The sequence below is a fragment of the Protopterus annectens genome, chromosome 17.part0 (genome assembly GCF_019279795.1).
Source record: "Protopterus annectens isolate FY-2018-M chromosome 17.part0, PAN1.0, whole genome shotgun sequence".
In the NCBI taxonomy this organism is placed as follows: Eukaryota; Metazoa; Chordata; order Ceratodontiformes; family Protopteridae; genus Protopterus; species Protopterus annectens.
In genome coordinates this window covers 739,120,134-739,135,755 of record NC_056751.1, presented here as the reverse complement: position 1 = coordinate 739,135,755, position 15,622 = coordinate 739,120,134, and the positions used below count along the sequence as shown (strand labels likewise).

At 44.2% G+C, this 15,622-nt stretch overlaps 1 protein-coding gene across 7 annotated transcripts in view; it reads right to left on the bottom strand.

The window, feature by feature from the left end:
* Positions 1-15,622, bottom strand: part of ARHGEF11 (Rho guanine nucleotide exchange factor 11) — a 4,318,379-nt gene that overhangs the window by 1,324,030 nt on the left and 2,978,727 nt on the right. For all 7 annotated transcript variants that reach the window (XM_044059024.1, XM_044059020.1, XM_044059026.1 and 4 more), the window contains one exon: positions 4,849-4,975. In XM_044059024.1, the coding sequence (XP_043914959.1) occupies positions 4,849-4,975 (127 nt within the window). The remainder of the gene's footprint in view (positions 1-4,848; positions 4,976-15,622) is intronic.

Below are 15,622 nucleotides of genomic sequence, written 5' to 3'. Positions count from 1 at the left end.
AAGTGGGTCCAGAACCCAAAGCTCCTCCTGAAGATGAGGCTAAAGGAAGGGGAACCAAATCTGAGGAAGCCAGTATGGGGCGATGAGAACCAACTTCCTTCCCAACAAGTTGGCTTTCTGGAGAACCTTGGGTATCAGAGGGATGGTATAAAGGAGACCCAAGGGCCAATGTTGTACAAGTGCATCCCTTGGTGACTCCCCTGGAAAGGGGGGGGGGGGATCAGGACAAAACAGCTGCTGCATTTGGCATTCACTGATGTGGCAAAAAGGTCACAGCAAGGCTGGTCCCATTTGCGGAAGATCATCTCTGTTACTTCCTGTTTTAGGAACCACTCGTGAGGCATAACAGTTGCTCTGTTGAGTTTGTCTGCTAGCATGTTGGATTTCCCTGGGATGTGAGTTGCTATCAGAAAGTGTTGAGAGGAGATTGCCCACTACCATACTCTCCGGGCCTCTCGACAAAGGGGATAACACCTGGTCCCTCCTTGTTTATGTACCAGACAACCGACATGTTGTCTGTCTGTATTGCAACTGCTCCCAGTGGGAGAGAGTCCTGAAGTGCCTGCAACGTCAAAAGCACTGCTCTCATCTCTAGGATATTGATGTACAAATGGGCCTTGTGATCCTGCCAAATGCATTGGACTGTCCATCGCAGACAATGCTCCCCCACCCTATCTGGGAAATATCCGTGGTCACTGTGGTCACAGGCTGTTGAGAAAGAAAGGGTTGACCTGATGTCACATGACTGGAGTGAAGCCACCACCAAAGGTCCTTCATGCAGGACTCTGTTAACAGAATTTGGTGAGACATGGGCAGTTCCTGCAATGAATAGTAGCCACTACAGAATTCTCATGTGCATGCGTGCTAATGGAACTAAACTTATCACTGCCGCCATGGTTCCCAAGACTTTTAAAACTGTTCTTGCCTGTACTTCTGTCTTGGAGAGAAGGTTGGAGACTTGCTGTCTCAGAACTAAAACTCCTTCTGTAGGAAGTTTTGCCATCATGTTTATTGCGTTTAACATCTGCTCCTATAAACACGGTACATTGCGATGGCAACAAGGCAGTTTTTAGTAATTTATTGTGATCCCTAGATGAGAGCAGAGAAATAATGTGATGTCTCTTGTTTCCAGTAGTAGATGCTTGGAGGTGGCAGTTAGGAGCCAGTCGTCTACATACGGTACTCTCGGAATCCTAGACATCTCAGGTGAGCCGTGACTACTGATATACACTTGAACACTCTGGGGGCTGTAGTGAGACTAAAGAGCAGAGCTCTAAACTGGTAATGACTGGCTCTCAGCCGGAAGCACAGAAGACTCCTGGATGGCCTGTCCATCTTTATGTGGTAGTATGCATCCCGGAGGTCTATAGAGCACATCCAATTGTCTTTTCCCAGACAGGGAAGAATCGACTATCTGGAACTCTGTATTTTTTACTGATTCGTTTAATTTGCTGAGATCCAAAATGGGCCTCTAGTCCCTTGTTCTTTTTGGCACTAAAAAGAATCTCGAGTAAGTTCTGGATCCTATTTGGTCTGTGGGGGCTGCTTGGATGACTCTTTTGTCTAGCAACTTTTGAATTTCTAGAGTTGCTTGATCCCTTTGATTGGGTGGAACATCTGGGGTGTTATTTATGTTTTGGATGGGAAGGGAAAAGTGTATGGAGTAGCCTCTGGATATGATACTTTGTTAACCACTTGTCTTGTCTTATTTCCACAGCCAGGCTTCTAGGTACAAAGATAATCGACCCCCGACTGCCTTCAGAAATGGACAGACGAGCCTCCCTTCAGGAGCATTGTAAGGGCCTACCACGGAAAGAATCCCTGTCGCCCTGATTTTGCGGACCCCCCTCTGCTGTGCGGATGATGTCTTCCATTCGTACTACCCTTTCTGCCCCTAGGGGAAGAGTCACCACGTGTGCCCTGAACAACTCTCTGGGATTTATGGAACCACATCTTTCCTCACTTCTGGCCTTCTGGATAAGCTCTGTATGGAAAAACGGACTCCCATGGCAGAGAGAGTTTTCTCTTCTTGTTCACACCTGGTTAGTATGTCCTTGACGTTTGGCCTGAACAAAGACAAGCCATCGAAAAGGGCATTAATAACGGAAGATTTAAAAGGTTTCACAAAGTCACACAAGTGCATCCAGGAATGTCTCCTTAGGGAAATTCTTGAATCCACTGCTCTGCTCGCTCCATCTGCTGCATAAGATATGAGCCTCATGGTGGAGTTGACCACGGAGTTTAAGGTGGAGAGCTGAGAGGAAACCTTGCCTGATACCACTTGCAGCTACTGTACCTTGGATAGTATCTCCTAGCTCCTTCAGGAAATCTCTTTGTAGCCTTGTAAACTGTGTCAAATAATTCAGCGATCTGAGTGCAAATGTCACTGAAGAAAACGTGTGGTTCCCATATCTGTCCATCGTACGAGACTCCTTGTTTGGCGGATGGACAGATGAGGATGTTTCAGAAAGTTCCTTTTTGATGGCTGCTGCCAGCACCACAGCATCTACAGGGACACCCTTAGTCAGGAAATCTTTATCAGAAGGAGCTGTGATGAACTTACTTGGCCTCCGAGGTACAGGTTCCTCTGCGTCTGGAGACTCCCATGCCTTTCAACTAACTAGTTCCATAAGTTCATCGAAAGGCGGAGACACCCAAGTGGCTGAAGGGTGAGACCCAAAGGCCTTTAGGTAAACAGACTCCTCATCAGAAGGGTTGATGGGCTTCCAGCCGCCTCTGCTTAAGGATTACTAGGATGTCTGCAAAGGAGACATCCTCAGAGGGCAACCGTGGGGACCCTTCTGACTCATCGAGGTCTTTGGCAGAGGTGACGGACTCCTCTGGGGAGTCAAAATGTTTCCTTTAACAGAGTCTCTTACGAGGGACCTCTTCAGAAAGGTATTCTGGAGAGGTTTTGGAAGAGAAGGGTTCACCCGATGGGGTACCCTTAGCCCAAGGGTCTCTGCTGGTCTGTGGATGGTGTGGTGCAGAGACAGATGCCAGTGCTTTAGGGGGAAGAATGTCAGAACCTTTGAGTGGAACTGTCTGCGGAGACAACAATCTCTTCATCAGCTCGAAAGCCCCTCTCCCTGATCTGAGGACACCTTTGGCTCCAAAGAGCTAGAAGAGATCCCCGGAACTAAGGGGGTTGGCTCCAAAGCTGATGTAGGAGCCAAGCTCATCCTCGTCAAAGCCCCGAGAGGTAAATTTGGATCCGACAAATGTCCGATCCGACTCCCCTCTCTGGACCCGACCAGAGAGTGTCGGCTCCTAGATTCCTCAGATGGAACCAAGGATGTCACAGCAGACGTCGGCTCTGAAGATCCCAGGTCTCAGCACTGATGGTTCCACAGCAATCGGTTCTAGGCATTCCAGCTCTGAGGTCCTGGGTCGGCTCGGAGGAGGAATCAATCTCGACGAAAAAGGCTTGGCTGGATCCAAGAGGTATTTGGCCAGCGCCAGTGTCCTTAAAAGTCTTCACACTACCCTATCCACATCATCATCTGAAAGACTCCTGGAGGACTTAGAGGAGGGAGTAGGACATCCAATTATCTGCAGAATAGGGGACCTTAGAACAGGAGTGATTGGCTCCTTAGTTTGAACTCCACCGGCACCAAAACAGTTGGCGCCGATGAAGTAGATTTTGTCAGTTCAGTAGTCGTCGCAGCCAGAGATGCAACTTTGCTTAATTTTTTTACTGGCTCCCCCGCAGAGGGAGAAGATCTCTTGGAGGATTTGTCAGATTTTGCTAATCTTGAAGTGCACAGACCTTCTTCTAGAGCTTCTTGGAAGGGAGACTTCAGTAAGCCTCTCACTATCAATTTGTTTCTTCTTTCTAGCAGTACTCTGGGGCTGAAGGAATGGCATAATGAACATGACTCTTGAAGATGCACTGCTCTAAGGCAGTACACGCGAACAGTATGGGAATCAGTTAAAGACATCTTTTGGCACCACATTTTTTGAAGCCCAAAGGCTTAGTTTCCTTATGCTCCTTGAACATGTGCAAAATCGCAGTCCACACACAAGAGCAAACTAACAATAACAACTGCTTAACACCCTAAACACCTATGATACAACATATAAAATATAAAACCTTTTTTTTTTGGAGAAACTTCAACAAACAAAAAGAAGGAAAGAAATTAGGTAGCCCTCTGACTGAAAAGGGAAGCAGCAGCCCTCTCTAACTTAAACAGGCTGATGCCTTTTTTTTTTTCTAAATAAGACTAAATTATGTATGAACTTCAAAAATATTAACAGCAATAGTAGAAAAAACCCTTTAACTTAAACAGGCTTATATGACAGAAATTTAAAATGGGATAGGGAGGAAACAAAGGCCTAACGAAAAAAAATGATGGTCTGAAGCAACAACACAGCAACAAACTTTAACTACAATGATAAGAAACAGTAAACGCTAAATTTACTTTAAAGCAGAAGAAGACATTTTTTGAATAAAAAATAAAGATTTGTTTACTTAGCCAGAGCCAAAATGGAAGCACCCGATCTATTTAGTGGCAAATGAGATCTGGGGAGCTTCATTAGAGCATGATGGGATAGGGATACAGCCACGAGCCAGTGGAAGACCTCAAGCTTTAGTATACGGCCGAGTCGGAACAACCTAACCAGTAAGAATGAAGGCGAAATAGGACAACATAACATTAAATGGTTTAGTTTACACTTTTGTCTTAGTCCGCAGGAAACCATGACAGGAACTATTAGGTGACTACTTGCGCATACCAAACTTCAAATACAGCAGCCATGAGACCAGTTTTTATTACAAACAGTCAAAGCAACAAAATATAATGGCATTGTTCATTGAAAGTTTTCATTAACTGTATGCTGGGGACATACCTGTCTGAATCGAGCAAGTCCTCAGGAATGCTGCCAGTTGAAAGCCGCTGCTGGCCTGATTCCACAAGTTCTGGGTAATGATTATTTTCAAAGTGCTGAATAATGGTCCGAACGTTGCCAGGCTTAACTAAGAAGAGCAAGCAAGTTACTACCAGGTAAAAAAAACTGCCTTCAACTATAAGTACTAGAACTGCAGGAAAATCATGTAGGATAGTCTAACAACTTATGCTTAAAACTCGAGTGCTACAATCTGGAGAACAAGATTCACAAAAATTTGGCAAAACGCAAAGGGTGCAAGACAAATCTCATAGAGAAAGCAAATGAGAAAAAAAGTAAAACAGCAAAACTTGATTACAATTTCAAAATCTGCAGAAGCAAAATATGTACAGAAAGAGGCTGGGTACAGATAATACTTGCAGAGTCTTTTTATTTTGCTACTAAGGCATTTTTCTAATCTTATAAATTAGTTCTATGACGACTGATATTGTTCCATTAGTTATAATCCTCTTCTTTACAGTGCATCTTCCTTCTTGTAACAGTACGACAACTACTTCCACAAATTCAGCAGCGACTGAGAGTGAAATGAAAGCACTTATCATAACAATACATCTGTGTTATCTGCTTCTATCCTTCCTTAATGGATAGGTCTTCGGATCTGACCTTGGGATCCTTAGCTCAGGCTCCTCCCCTTACCCATAATTTCCTCCTATCCATAATGTGACCTTACATCAAGTTTGCCTGCAAACATTTAGACAAAGGTGAAAACAATGGCATATGTAAAAAAAAACTGCAAATACAAAAGAACTGGGGAACAATTTCCTGCTCTGGAGGTAAGAGAGTATAAGACATTTTTTCAGGGAGCATATTAATTACACTGTCCTATCAGAAGTCAAAGAAAATATCTTCCATAAAATGGAAGGGGGAAGAAGGGTAGGAAGTTGAGGAAGGATGGATGCAGACAACACAGATCTATCATTATGGTAAGCACATAACTTTTGCATCTGATGTTCCCTCTTCCATTCATTCCTCAACAAATGGGACAGTGCCCCCAGCTACTTAGCTCTTGGGGTGGTCTCAGGGGAAGGACAGCTGAACCAAAAGCTGCCTATTCCCGGACAGCAAATCCAGCTCATAATGAGAAATGAATGTGTGAAACTTAGGCCAAATGGCAGCAAATGGAAGCCCTAGAAAAGGAGGTCAAGGAAGTTGAGACAGACCTAGTTGAATGAGCCTTGAATAGCCAAGGCAATGACAGGCCTTTTTCTTTATAAACATGTTAGATACAGTCAGATAATCATCTAGCTAAAGATACCTTTCAAACTCCTAGCCCCATATATCACCTTAAGAAAATGAGACAGATAATTGATCTGTCTTCCTGAAGGATTTGGTACGGTGGAAGCAGAAAAGGAGTTGCCAATGCACATTCACCACATTCACAAAGTGACTACTCCTTTACTGGGAAAAATATAGAAAGAAAAACAGCAGGTTGATGCACTGGTTCAGTGAGTTCTCAGTAGGGTAGGATCCCTAAGGGAGGATCTAAAAAAAAAGTACCACTCAGGAAGGCTTTGAATAATCTAAGAGAAGCTAAGATCAAATGATTTTCACCAACATGAAAATTTTAGACAGCAGTTAACTGGACCTTAATCAAGATTACCTGGCCCCATTATGAAACACAAGCTAGAAAGTCTAAGACAGCTGGGACAGGGGATGAGAAGGGGTCCAGATTCCTATGGGAGACACAGACACAAAATCTCTTCCACTTATTTTTGTAAATTTTCCTGGTACATGGTTTTTGTGAAGAACAACATGGACTACAGGGGAAGAAAGACTGGACTGACTAAACATGAAGTGGAGAAACCAAAGGGTTAACAAAAGGGCCTGAATATGTACAGATGAGGCATTCCTGCACCCAGGGACGGTGTAGCAAATGAGGCTAGAGAAAGGGAAATCAAAGCTGTCAATGCCAGAAAGGTGCAATGAGGATGACTGTGATCTCCGATTTTGATGCTTTTAGCAGGAATTTTGGGATCACAAAAAAATCGAAGAAATGCCATAAAGATGACCAGGGGGCCCAAACATGCGTCACAGCATTCCTCTGTGATTAACCTCCCTTGGGATCATGGAAACAACCCACAGCACTGGGTGTTGAATGGAGACGCAAACAAATCAACACATGGCGAACCCCACTGATGGAAAATTTCCTCTGCCACCACTGAACTGAGGGGACCACTCGATGTAGAATAGATCTGCTCAACCTGTCCACTAAAATAGCGCATTTCCCCAGTACATGTGCTGCTATCAGAAAGTGATCAGAAGACATCACACCAGTTGCCACACTCTCATTGGTTCTTGACATAAGGGGTAGGAACTGGGAGCAAAGACAGAGCAAATAGTCCCTGGCCTGAGTAAGAAGAGACCTAGTAGGAATGGTAATAAGCTAGTCATCTAGGTAAGCGAAAACTTGAAGCCCATGCAATCTGAGGTGAGCTGTGACCACTGCCATGGACTTGGTGAACACTCAGGCAGCTGTGGTGAGACCAAAGGGCAGGACTCCAAAATTAAAGTGACTGCCTCTCAGCAAGTAGCACAGAAACCCTCTGGATCATCTGTCCGTCAAAATGTGGTAGTATGCATCTTGGAGGTCTACTGAGCACATCCAGTCATCTTTCTTCAACAAAAGGATGGACTGTATCATGACCATCCAGAACTTCATAGGTTGGTACTAGGCTATCAGTCCTAGGGTCTGTACAAGCCTAGCCATAACAATTCCCTGGATATTTCTTCCCACAGTATTTACTTCCCTGGACCCCTGTCTAGCAGGGCGACTGACGTGATCCCCGGGGTGAATTTCCTATCTCCCATCCAATCATCAAGGTTCCTTTTGAAGACGGCCAAAGAGATGCTCTGCTTGTTATGTATGGGCAGTCTATTCCAGAGTCTGGGGAGTCTCTGGGTCAGGAACCTATCCCTCCAGCATGTTTCAAATACTGATTGAGATGACTGTGGTCCAAAATTGGCCTGAGGTCCCCAACCTTTTTGGCACCAAAAAGAATACTGAGTAGGTTCTGCATCCACATTGCTCTGGTGGAACCCTCCTGGATGACTTGCTTGTACAGCATAGCTGTAAGCAGCTGCTTTTGAGAGGGTGGAATGTTGGGAAGTGTCTTTGGAGGTGGAGGGGAATAAAGAAAGGGGATGGAATAGACTCGGGTTATAATCCTCTTCACCCATATACCTTTGTAATGGATGTCCAGGCTTCTGGGTGCAAGGATAAGTGCCACAACTGTCTCCAGGGCATGGCAATGAGGCAACCGTTCAGGAACTCTGATAAGGCCAGTCAGAGAAAGGACCTTGGAAGCCTTGATTTTGCAGACCTTCTCTGCCACGAGGGTGACATCCACCATTAGAAATCCCACCTCTGCCATGGAGGTCTCCCTCCAGAAGTGTCTGTAAAGAACCCTTGAGATTTCCACAACCACAGTTTCTTCCTGTCTTGCTCATTCCTAGATATCGTGTCCTTGACTTTTGGCCTAAAAAGGACTGAATCATCAAAAGAGGCATTCAGGAAGGATGTCTTGAAAGACTCTGAGAAGTCACACAAGCTTATCCAAATATGACTGTAAGGTAATGCCTGTACCTGCAGCTCGAAGCGTCTTCAGTTGCACTAGAGCTCAGACACATCAAGCCATTGTAAAGAAACTGAAGGGTGGCCAGCTGCAAGTCCACAGTCTTCTTGTCCTCAGACATGGACCCAGAAAGAGATTTTGAGAGTTCTTTAATCAAACCTTTCTCTGAAATCTTATCATATGTGCCAAATAATTCAGTGTCCTCAGACCGAAGGTAGTTGACGTGTACACTTGCTTCTCAAACCTGTTCAGAGCTTTGGACTACCTGTTAGAGGGTTGGACAGAGGAGCTCTCTTTCACTAGCTCCTTTCTGATACCTGTCATTACTACTATGGAATCCACCACGGGGGCCTTTACTCCAATGCTGGTGATGTTTTGGTGCAACAAGGAATTTATCTGGTTTACACAGTATTGCTTCAGCCACATCCAGCTCCTTACATGCCCACTGAGAGAATAAGTTTACCATCTTATCCACAGGCGGGACTACCCAAGAAGTAGCGGAGCCAGATCTGAAGGCCTCAAGAAACACTGATTTATCTTGAGAAGGGGCTTCGGAAGAAAGTACAGTTGTGTACACTTGACACAAATGTCGATGTTCGAGTGTATTCAGTGTTACAGTCTGGACTTATGGGATTTCCTGCCATGAAAGCCCTACGCTGGCCTGACTACCAATGAAAATTCTTTTCCACTCCCAGGCTGGCGGACGCCCTAACCTGTCAGTACTCTAGTTTATAAAGGGAGACAGCCTACATCATATCATCAGTATTTTATTGTCTTCTACCAGGAGGAGCCCTAAGTGAACAGGAGGGAACTAAGGAAGAGGACCCCAACGACAGGGTAGTCAAGGGTGGTGACCCTTGGCTGGATAAGGGGTTATTAGGAGGCTAAGGGGGCAGGACGGAGGGAAAGAGGACTGCAACTGTGAATACACTTAGACATTTACATTTATGGTAAGCATACACAACTGTACTATGTTCTTCATGTTTCACTGTTGCAGTCCCAATTTGTGGGATGATTCCCAAAGCTGAACTAAGGGAAGGAGATTATGGCGAGAAGATGCCCTGCTGGATGGCAGTGGCAAATCCTGCTCTAGACTTAGTTTTCTCAAGGCTTTTGTTCAGTCCAGATAAAAGCAGAGCTGTCTCTGCATATGCAAAGAATGAGGTATTCTTTCCCCTTTGTTCTACGGGTTGGGGGAGGATACAGGCAGACGAACGGCTTGGCTTAGAGAAGTATCAGCGGCCAACCTTGGGCACATGTTTTTTGCCCTTATTTAACGAAACTGATTAAAACCAACGAAGGAGGAGACTGTACTCAATGCAGGTGGTTTACAGGGCAACTTGCAATGCCTGTGAAGCATTTTATATAGGGAAAAACGCTCAACAGACTTAAAAGAAGCATTTCAAGCCATGTTTCCAAAATTACAGCTAAGTGCAAGAATAATGCAATGGCTCAGCACCTGCAGCTTCACAAAAGACACACTGGCTTTAAATTTCAAATTACTCATCATGTGGACCTTTGGGAACTGGATGGAGACATCCCTAATCTTTTAGAAAAATGTGGACTACTGTGCAGCTGAAACTGAACTCTTTTAGAAAACCAGGGCTTAATTATTAATGCTCTATTGCTGAAAGTGAACTCTTTTAGAAAACCGGGGCTTAATTATTAATGCTCCATAAAAAGCATACTAGAACTCAGAAAACTGCCCACTGTTTAAAAGACTATTAAAAGTCTGATATGGGACTGTTTAATGCTGACATTACATGCTAATATTATACATGTTAATACTGTTATAAACAAATATAAAACATTGTAAATATTTTACAATAAAAATAACTGACATTGGTGCTGTTTTCTGATACTCTCGAGTGCACCTTTACTCATTCAAACTAAGTGCTTTCTTACTTAGATGCCGCACTTGAGCAGATCTCCAGGGCCTTAATGCTTTATGTTCAACATTTTTCACTGTATTATCACCTTAGCAATTACAGCTAAGGTTTTCAGCCTACTTAGGTGTTCACTTGTAGATTTATACACATGTTCATTAGGGTCTACTCCAAACCATCAAAGTTGCAGAACAGTGACCCACATATGGTCGAAGAACAGGTGATCGAAGTTCTGCATCATCAAACAATCTAAATGGAGATCGCTGTACAGCATGGAACGGGAAAGTTACCATTTTCCTCGTTGTAGTGTGGTCTTGGAGTTGGTATATTTAAGTAGGGTCTACATTAGAACACCGAAAGTGATAAATACTGAATGCTCACATGAGCAAATATGCAGGAACTCGATGTTTTTTTTTCTGACTGAAGTACAGTGAAGATCGGAATATTTGCCCTTTCTTCACTGTAGTGTGATCTTGAAGTTGGAATATATATTTAGCGGGGGGTAAGTTTCTGTATTTTCACTCGTGAGCTTTCGATATTCATCTCTTTCAGTGTTCTAATATAGACCCTTTACATAGGGGGGGTTGTGGGGGGATGCAGAAGGCTTGCCTCCTGCAAAAACGTAAAAGACTTGTTTACTTTTTAAAATTTTCTATTTAATGTTCGATGATGCAGAACTTTGATCATATGATGTTTGATGTTCTGCAACTCCGATGATTTGAAGTAGATCCGTTTATTAATATTTTACGTTTTTTACACACAAACCTGATGAAGTATTTGGTACAAAAGGGATATTTGTTAAAAGTGTTTCAGTTTATAACTAGTAATATTTATTCTGAGAGATTTCTAGTGGTAGATCTTTTTGTTATTTAATTAATAATTTTTTTAGTGAGTGAGTTAGTTAATAACGTTTGGAGTAGGTTAGTCTTAATAAGCTGTTCTTGTATTATATATTTTAATTTTACTCTTTTTGTCTCTAGCTTTTTAGCTTCAATTCTAAGGTAGCACAGTCTCAATTTACACTATGGTGTTAAGGGTTAAGGGGGACTTGGTTAAAGGAATGAGTTTAATGCATTTATTGCTCTTAACAGAACCACCCTCTGTAACCACTCCCTCGCTCCAAACCACCTGATTATATATAAACAATGTTTTTGATGCTTTTCATTTCACTCAACTAGGATCGCTTGTTTGTGTGTTTTAATAAAGGATATTCCAGTTTTAACTCAACTGTGGACTACCTACTGTTTTCTATTTTATTATTTTGTAGTCCATATTTTACAGTTCGATTTTTATCAGTGAACTAGGTGCATAACATAATTCAAGGAGTGAACTTCACACCCTCCACACTGCAAAGTTTCTTCTTGGTTTAAGGATTAGTTCTGAGGGAAACCTTATCTTGGTGGGAGATAATAACTGGTTCCACTGCCATGGCCGCCTGTAACTCAGATAACCTCCTAGCTGAGGTGAAGGCCAATAGCAGGGCTGTTTTCCAAGTAAAGAAACTTGAGGAGCAGCATCAGCTGCAGGTTTGAAAAGGGACATGAGTCGTACTTGCTCTCTGGCAGTGGCTTAGGACCTAGAACTCCCTTGCCTAGGGGCCTCTGATGTCCACTGCCTGCTTTTCTGCAGCTGTTGACTATGGACACTTTCCTGCTGTGGTTTCCTTTGTTTACCGCTAGACTGGGAGGGAAATGACCACTGTTTAGCTGGAAACGTCCTACTAAACCTAGGAAGCTGTACTTGGAGGAAGCCCTTCACTGTTTGCATAGACTTTGCTTTGTCCTACACCTTTTCAAAAACTGCCTCTGCCTTCGGGCCAAAGAGAAAGTTTTTGTCAAGAGGGACATCCAGTAGGTTTGCTTTAATATAGTCTGGAAGAGATTGTTCCCTAAGCCATACATGCCTTCTGATAACTGAGCCCGTGGCAGCTGCCCTGCAAGACGCTTCCATGGCATCATAACCACAGTGTAATGAATGTTTAGCTACCTGAGCAATGGAATGACAGATATCCAGGAGCTCCATGGAAAGGCTTTTATCCTCCAGTGAGGTGACTTTCTGTTTGAATTGATCTAAAATGGTTTGCTGATACTTGCTCATATGAAAATTGACAGCTGAGGGCCCTCACAGTAAGGGTGTAAGACGTAAAAACCTTTTCCCCAAATCTATCAAGGACCCTACTCTCTTTATTGGCAGGTAAAAGGTTCCTAGATGAACTGGCTCTAGCCCCTATAGGCCCCAGGGTGACCACCTTAGGGTCAGCAGTAGGATTTTTAAAACGGTACCTGTGGGAGTCCTATACTCTATAAAACCTGTTTGGTTTATGTGGGTAGGGAGAAGGGAATCAGGACTCAAGGAGGAATCCTGGAAAACATATTTCACTACCTCTAAAATGGGTGGACATGCCAGTGGTATGTGTTCAGGTAAATCCATGAACTCTCTAACTCTCTTCTTGGACTGGGGATAATCCTGTGCCTCCCACTGAAAATGTTGTCTCACAGCATGGAAGGTGTCCACAAAGGTCAAATCCTCTGGGTGGTGGGGGGCAGAGGGAAGGTTCTTCTCTGAATCAGTTATAACAGGATGTATAGGAGGGGCCCTCATCAGACCCAGACTCCTCTAGGTCTAAATCTTCATCTGACTGAAAAGGTTCTGGGAGAGCTTCAGAAGGAGCAACCCTTTCCTTTTCCCTGGTGGGGCATCCCCTGTGGCCTGTCTTCACCAAATAAAAGAAATCAAGTCCTCAGCTAGTCTTAACAAATCCTGTTGGGATCTCTGTAAAAGGGAGCCAGTAGGCCTAGGAGAAGGCCCTGCTACAGTACCTTTCTTTGGGGTGGCTTTGGCCTTGGGCCTAGGAGCGTCCAATGACCTGGTGCCTCTCTCTCAAGACTAGCGAGAAAGCACTGGTATAGGCCACGGCCTAGTTTGGGCATCACATGAAGAAAAATGCTCCTCAGAAGCCAAGGGGTGCTGAGCGGCCCCGGACCTGACCAACAAGCCATACAGGGCTTGCGAGGAAGTAGACAGGACCAATGGCATGATGGACTCTGAGTGAGTCTCGACAGAGGCCTGCTTCATAGTTACAGCCACTGAAGAGGGCTACGAAAGCACATCACCTTCTTCAACAATCACAAGGCTAGAGGGAGAGGCAGATGGCGAATGGTTGTCATCCAAAGACCTAACCTTTTGTATGTTTTCTTTATTTTTCCTTACATTTAGGTTGCTCAAATTTGGGAAGACTGGCAGACCCCATCGGACGCTAGTGAGAAGATTCTTGACTAAGGAATCTCACTAAAAACTCATCCCTATAGCTAATAGTCCTACTGTTAAAACGAGCACAAAAATGGCAACTAGGGAAGTCGTGGTAAAGACCTAAACAGTAACACAAAGGGAGTGAAAGTCTCTGTGTGGGACTTGCTTACCACAACAGAGACAATTATCTACTTTATCTGATAGGAGTTAGAAGGAAAAGAAAGGATTTCCCCAACGGGGTACTTATCTTTCTGATGATGACGTCTCTCTGGTGTGGACTGACCGATGCACTTGAGCACGACTTCAGGCTCCAACAGCAAGAAAAAAACGATATGATGCAGGCTGGCTCCCTTTATACCGGAGTGTAATGACGCCGGTCAAGGCATTCACCAGCCTGGGAAAGGAAAATAATTTTCCCTGGTAGTCTGGCCGGTCAGGGGCTTTCATGGCAGGAAATCCCACAAGTCTAGACTGCAATAGTGAAACATGAGGAACATCAACTGTCCTTCTGTCTCAAAAGTTCCAGAATTTCCCCCAAATAATATGGCCTCAAAAAGTGATCTGGGGAACCCCTCTCCTTCATCAAAACTCATGTTTTCTGCAAGAAACACCTGAGGGGAGTCGGCATACCTTCCCTTCTACATATGTTTCCAAGGTACCTCAGCAGTGGGATGGTCCAGAAAGGACTCAGAAGATTGAGGACAGTCCTGATTGTAGACCATCTTGAGGCTCGACAGAAATGGATGTCCTCATGGTATATGAAGAGTAGAATCAGGACCTAGGGCTTTCTGCTGGGGGATGGATGGAGCCAAGGGCATACAGGAGGTCCACTGACCACAAAAGGAGACTGCTCCCTTGACCACCTTAAAAGCAGATGCTGAGGAGGAACCCAAATGCACCTCAGTGGGTGTCATATCAACAACAGCTGGGTCTTGGTATATAACCTGGCTCTGCTCCAAGGATAACGTGGGAACCAAGATATCTATCACTGAAGCATGATTCAGAAAGGAAGGTTCTGACAATTTCAGAGTTGATGCCCTAACCCCCGGATCAAACTCTGCCTCTTCAGCTCTGACAACCCTCTGGATCACAGGCTCTCGAAACTTGACAAATCACAGATATCTCTGGAGTGGAAAACAGACAAGTCTTTGAATCAGACAAGGACAACCCTTGGGTGATGCTTGGATCCAGGGTCCCTGAACCTGGAAGACAGATCTGAGTAGGAGCGATCACAGGAAGGGGTAAAGGGCAAACTCATAGATCTGAAAGGGGACAGGGCCAGGAGAACCACCAAATTAATTTGGGTCCTGATAAACTTCATCATCCTATCCATATCTGTTTCTGTCAACATTCTGGTAGATCGGACTGATCTGATACAGGAAGGCAAAGTCGGAGTTCAAAGCTCTATGACTATTGGATCTGACAAGGGAGTTGGAGTCTGAAAATTTTGAAAGTTTTGGGAATGGAGCTGAAGAAGCCACAGAAGAGGATGAGTGCTCAGGGGAGCACTTCCTAGACTCTTTGCCCTTATCATAAGTCTTCTTTCCTTCCTCTCTGCCTAAGGGATCAGAGGGTAAAGAAGAATGGGACTAATCTCCCACTGGGGCTAGGAGAAATCCCTTCAACAGCAATTTGTTGCAATGTTCAGTGACGGCCCGCAGACCAAACACCATGCATATAACACAATCTTCATCAAGGTGAGCCACACTAAAATAATACACACACTTCTGATGAGCATTAGAATTAGAATTTCTGACCACAGGTCATGCATTTTTTGAACTCTGATGGTTTCTTGGCCAAAAGTAAAACAGAAACCAATACTACAAGAAGACAAAAAGTAATACCAATACTAATGTTGTTGTTTGTCCTTCGGCTTTTCTCGGTAAGGGGTCGCCACAGCAGAACTCTGGTCCACTAATGATTGGCAGTAGATTTTCATGAACGCTGAGGTGCCAGCTCGACGTCCACCCTTCAATGAAGGCACGCCCATTTACGCATGTCTTTCTAATG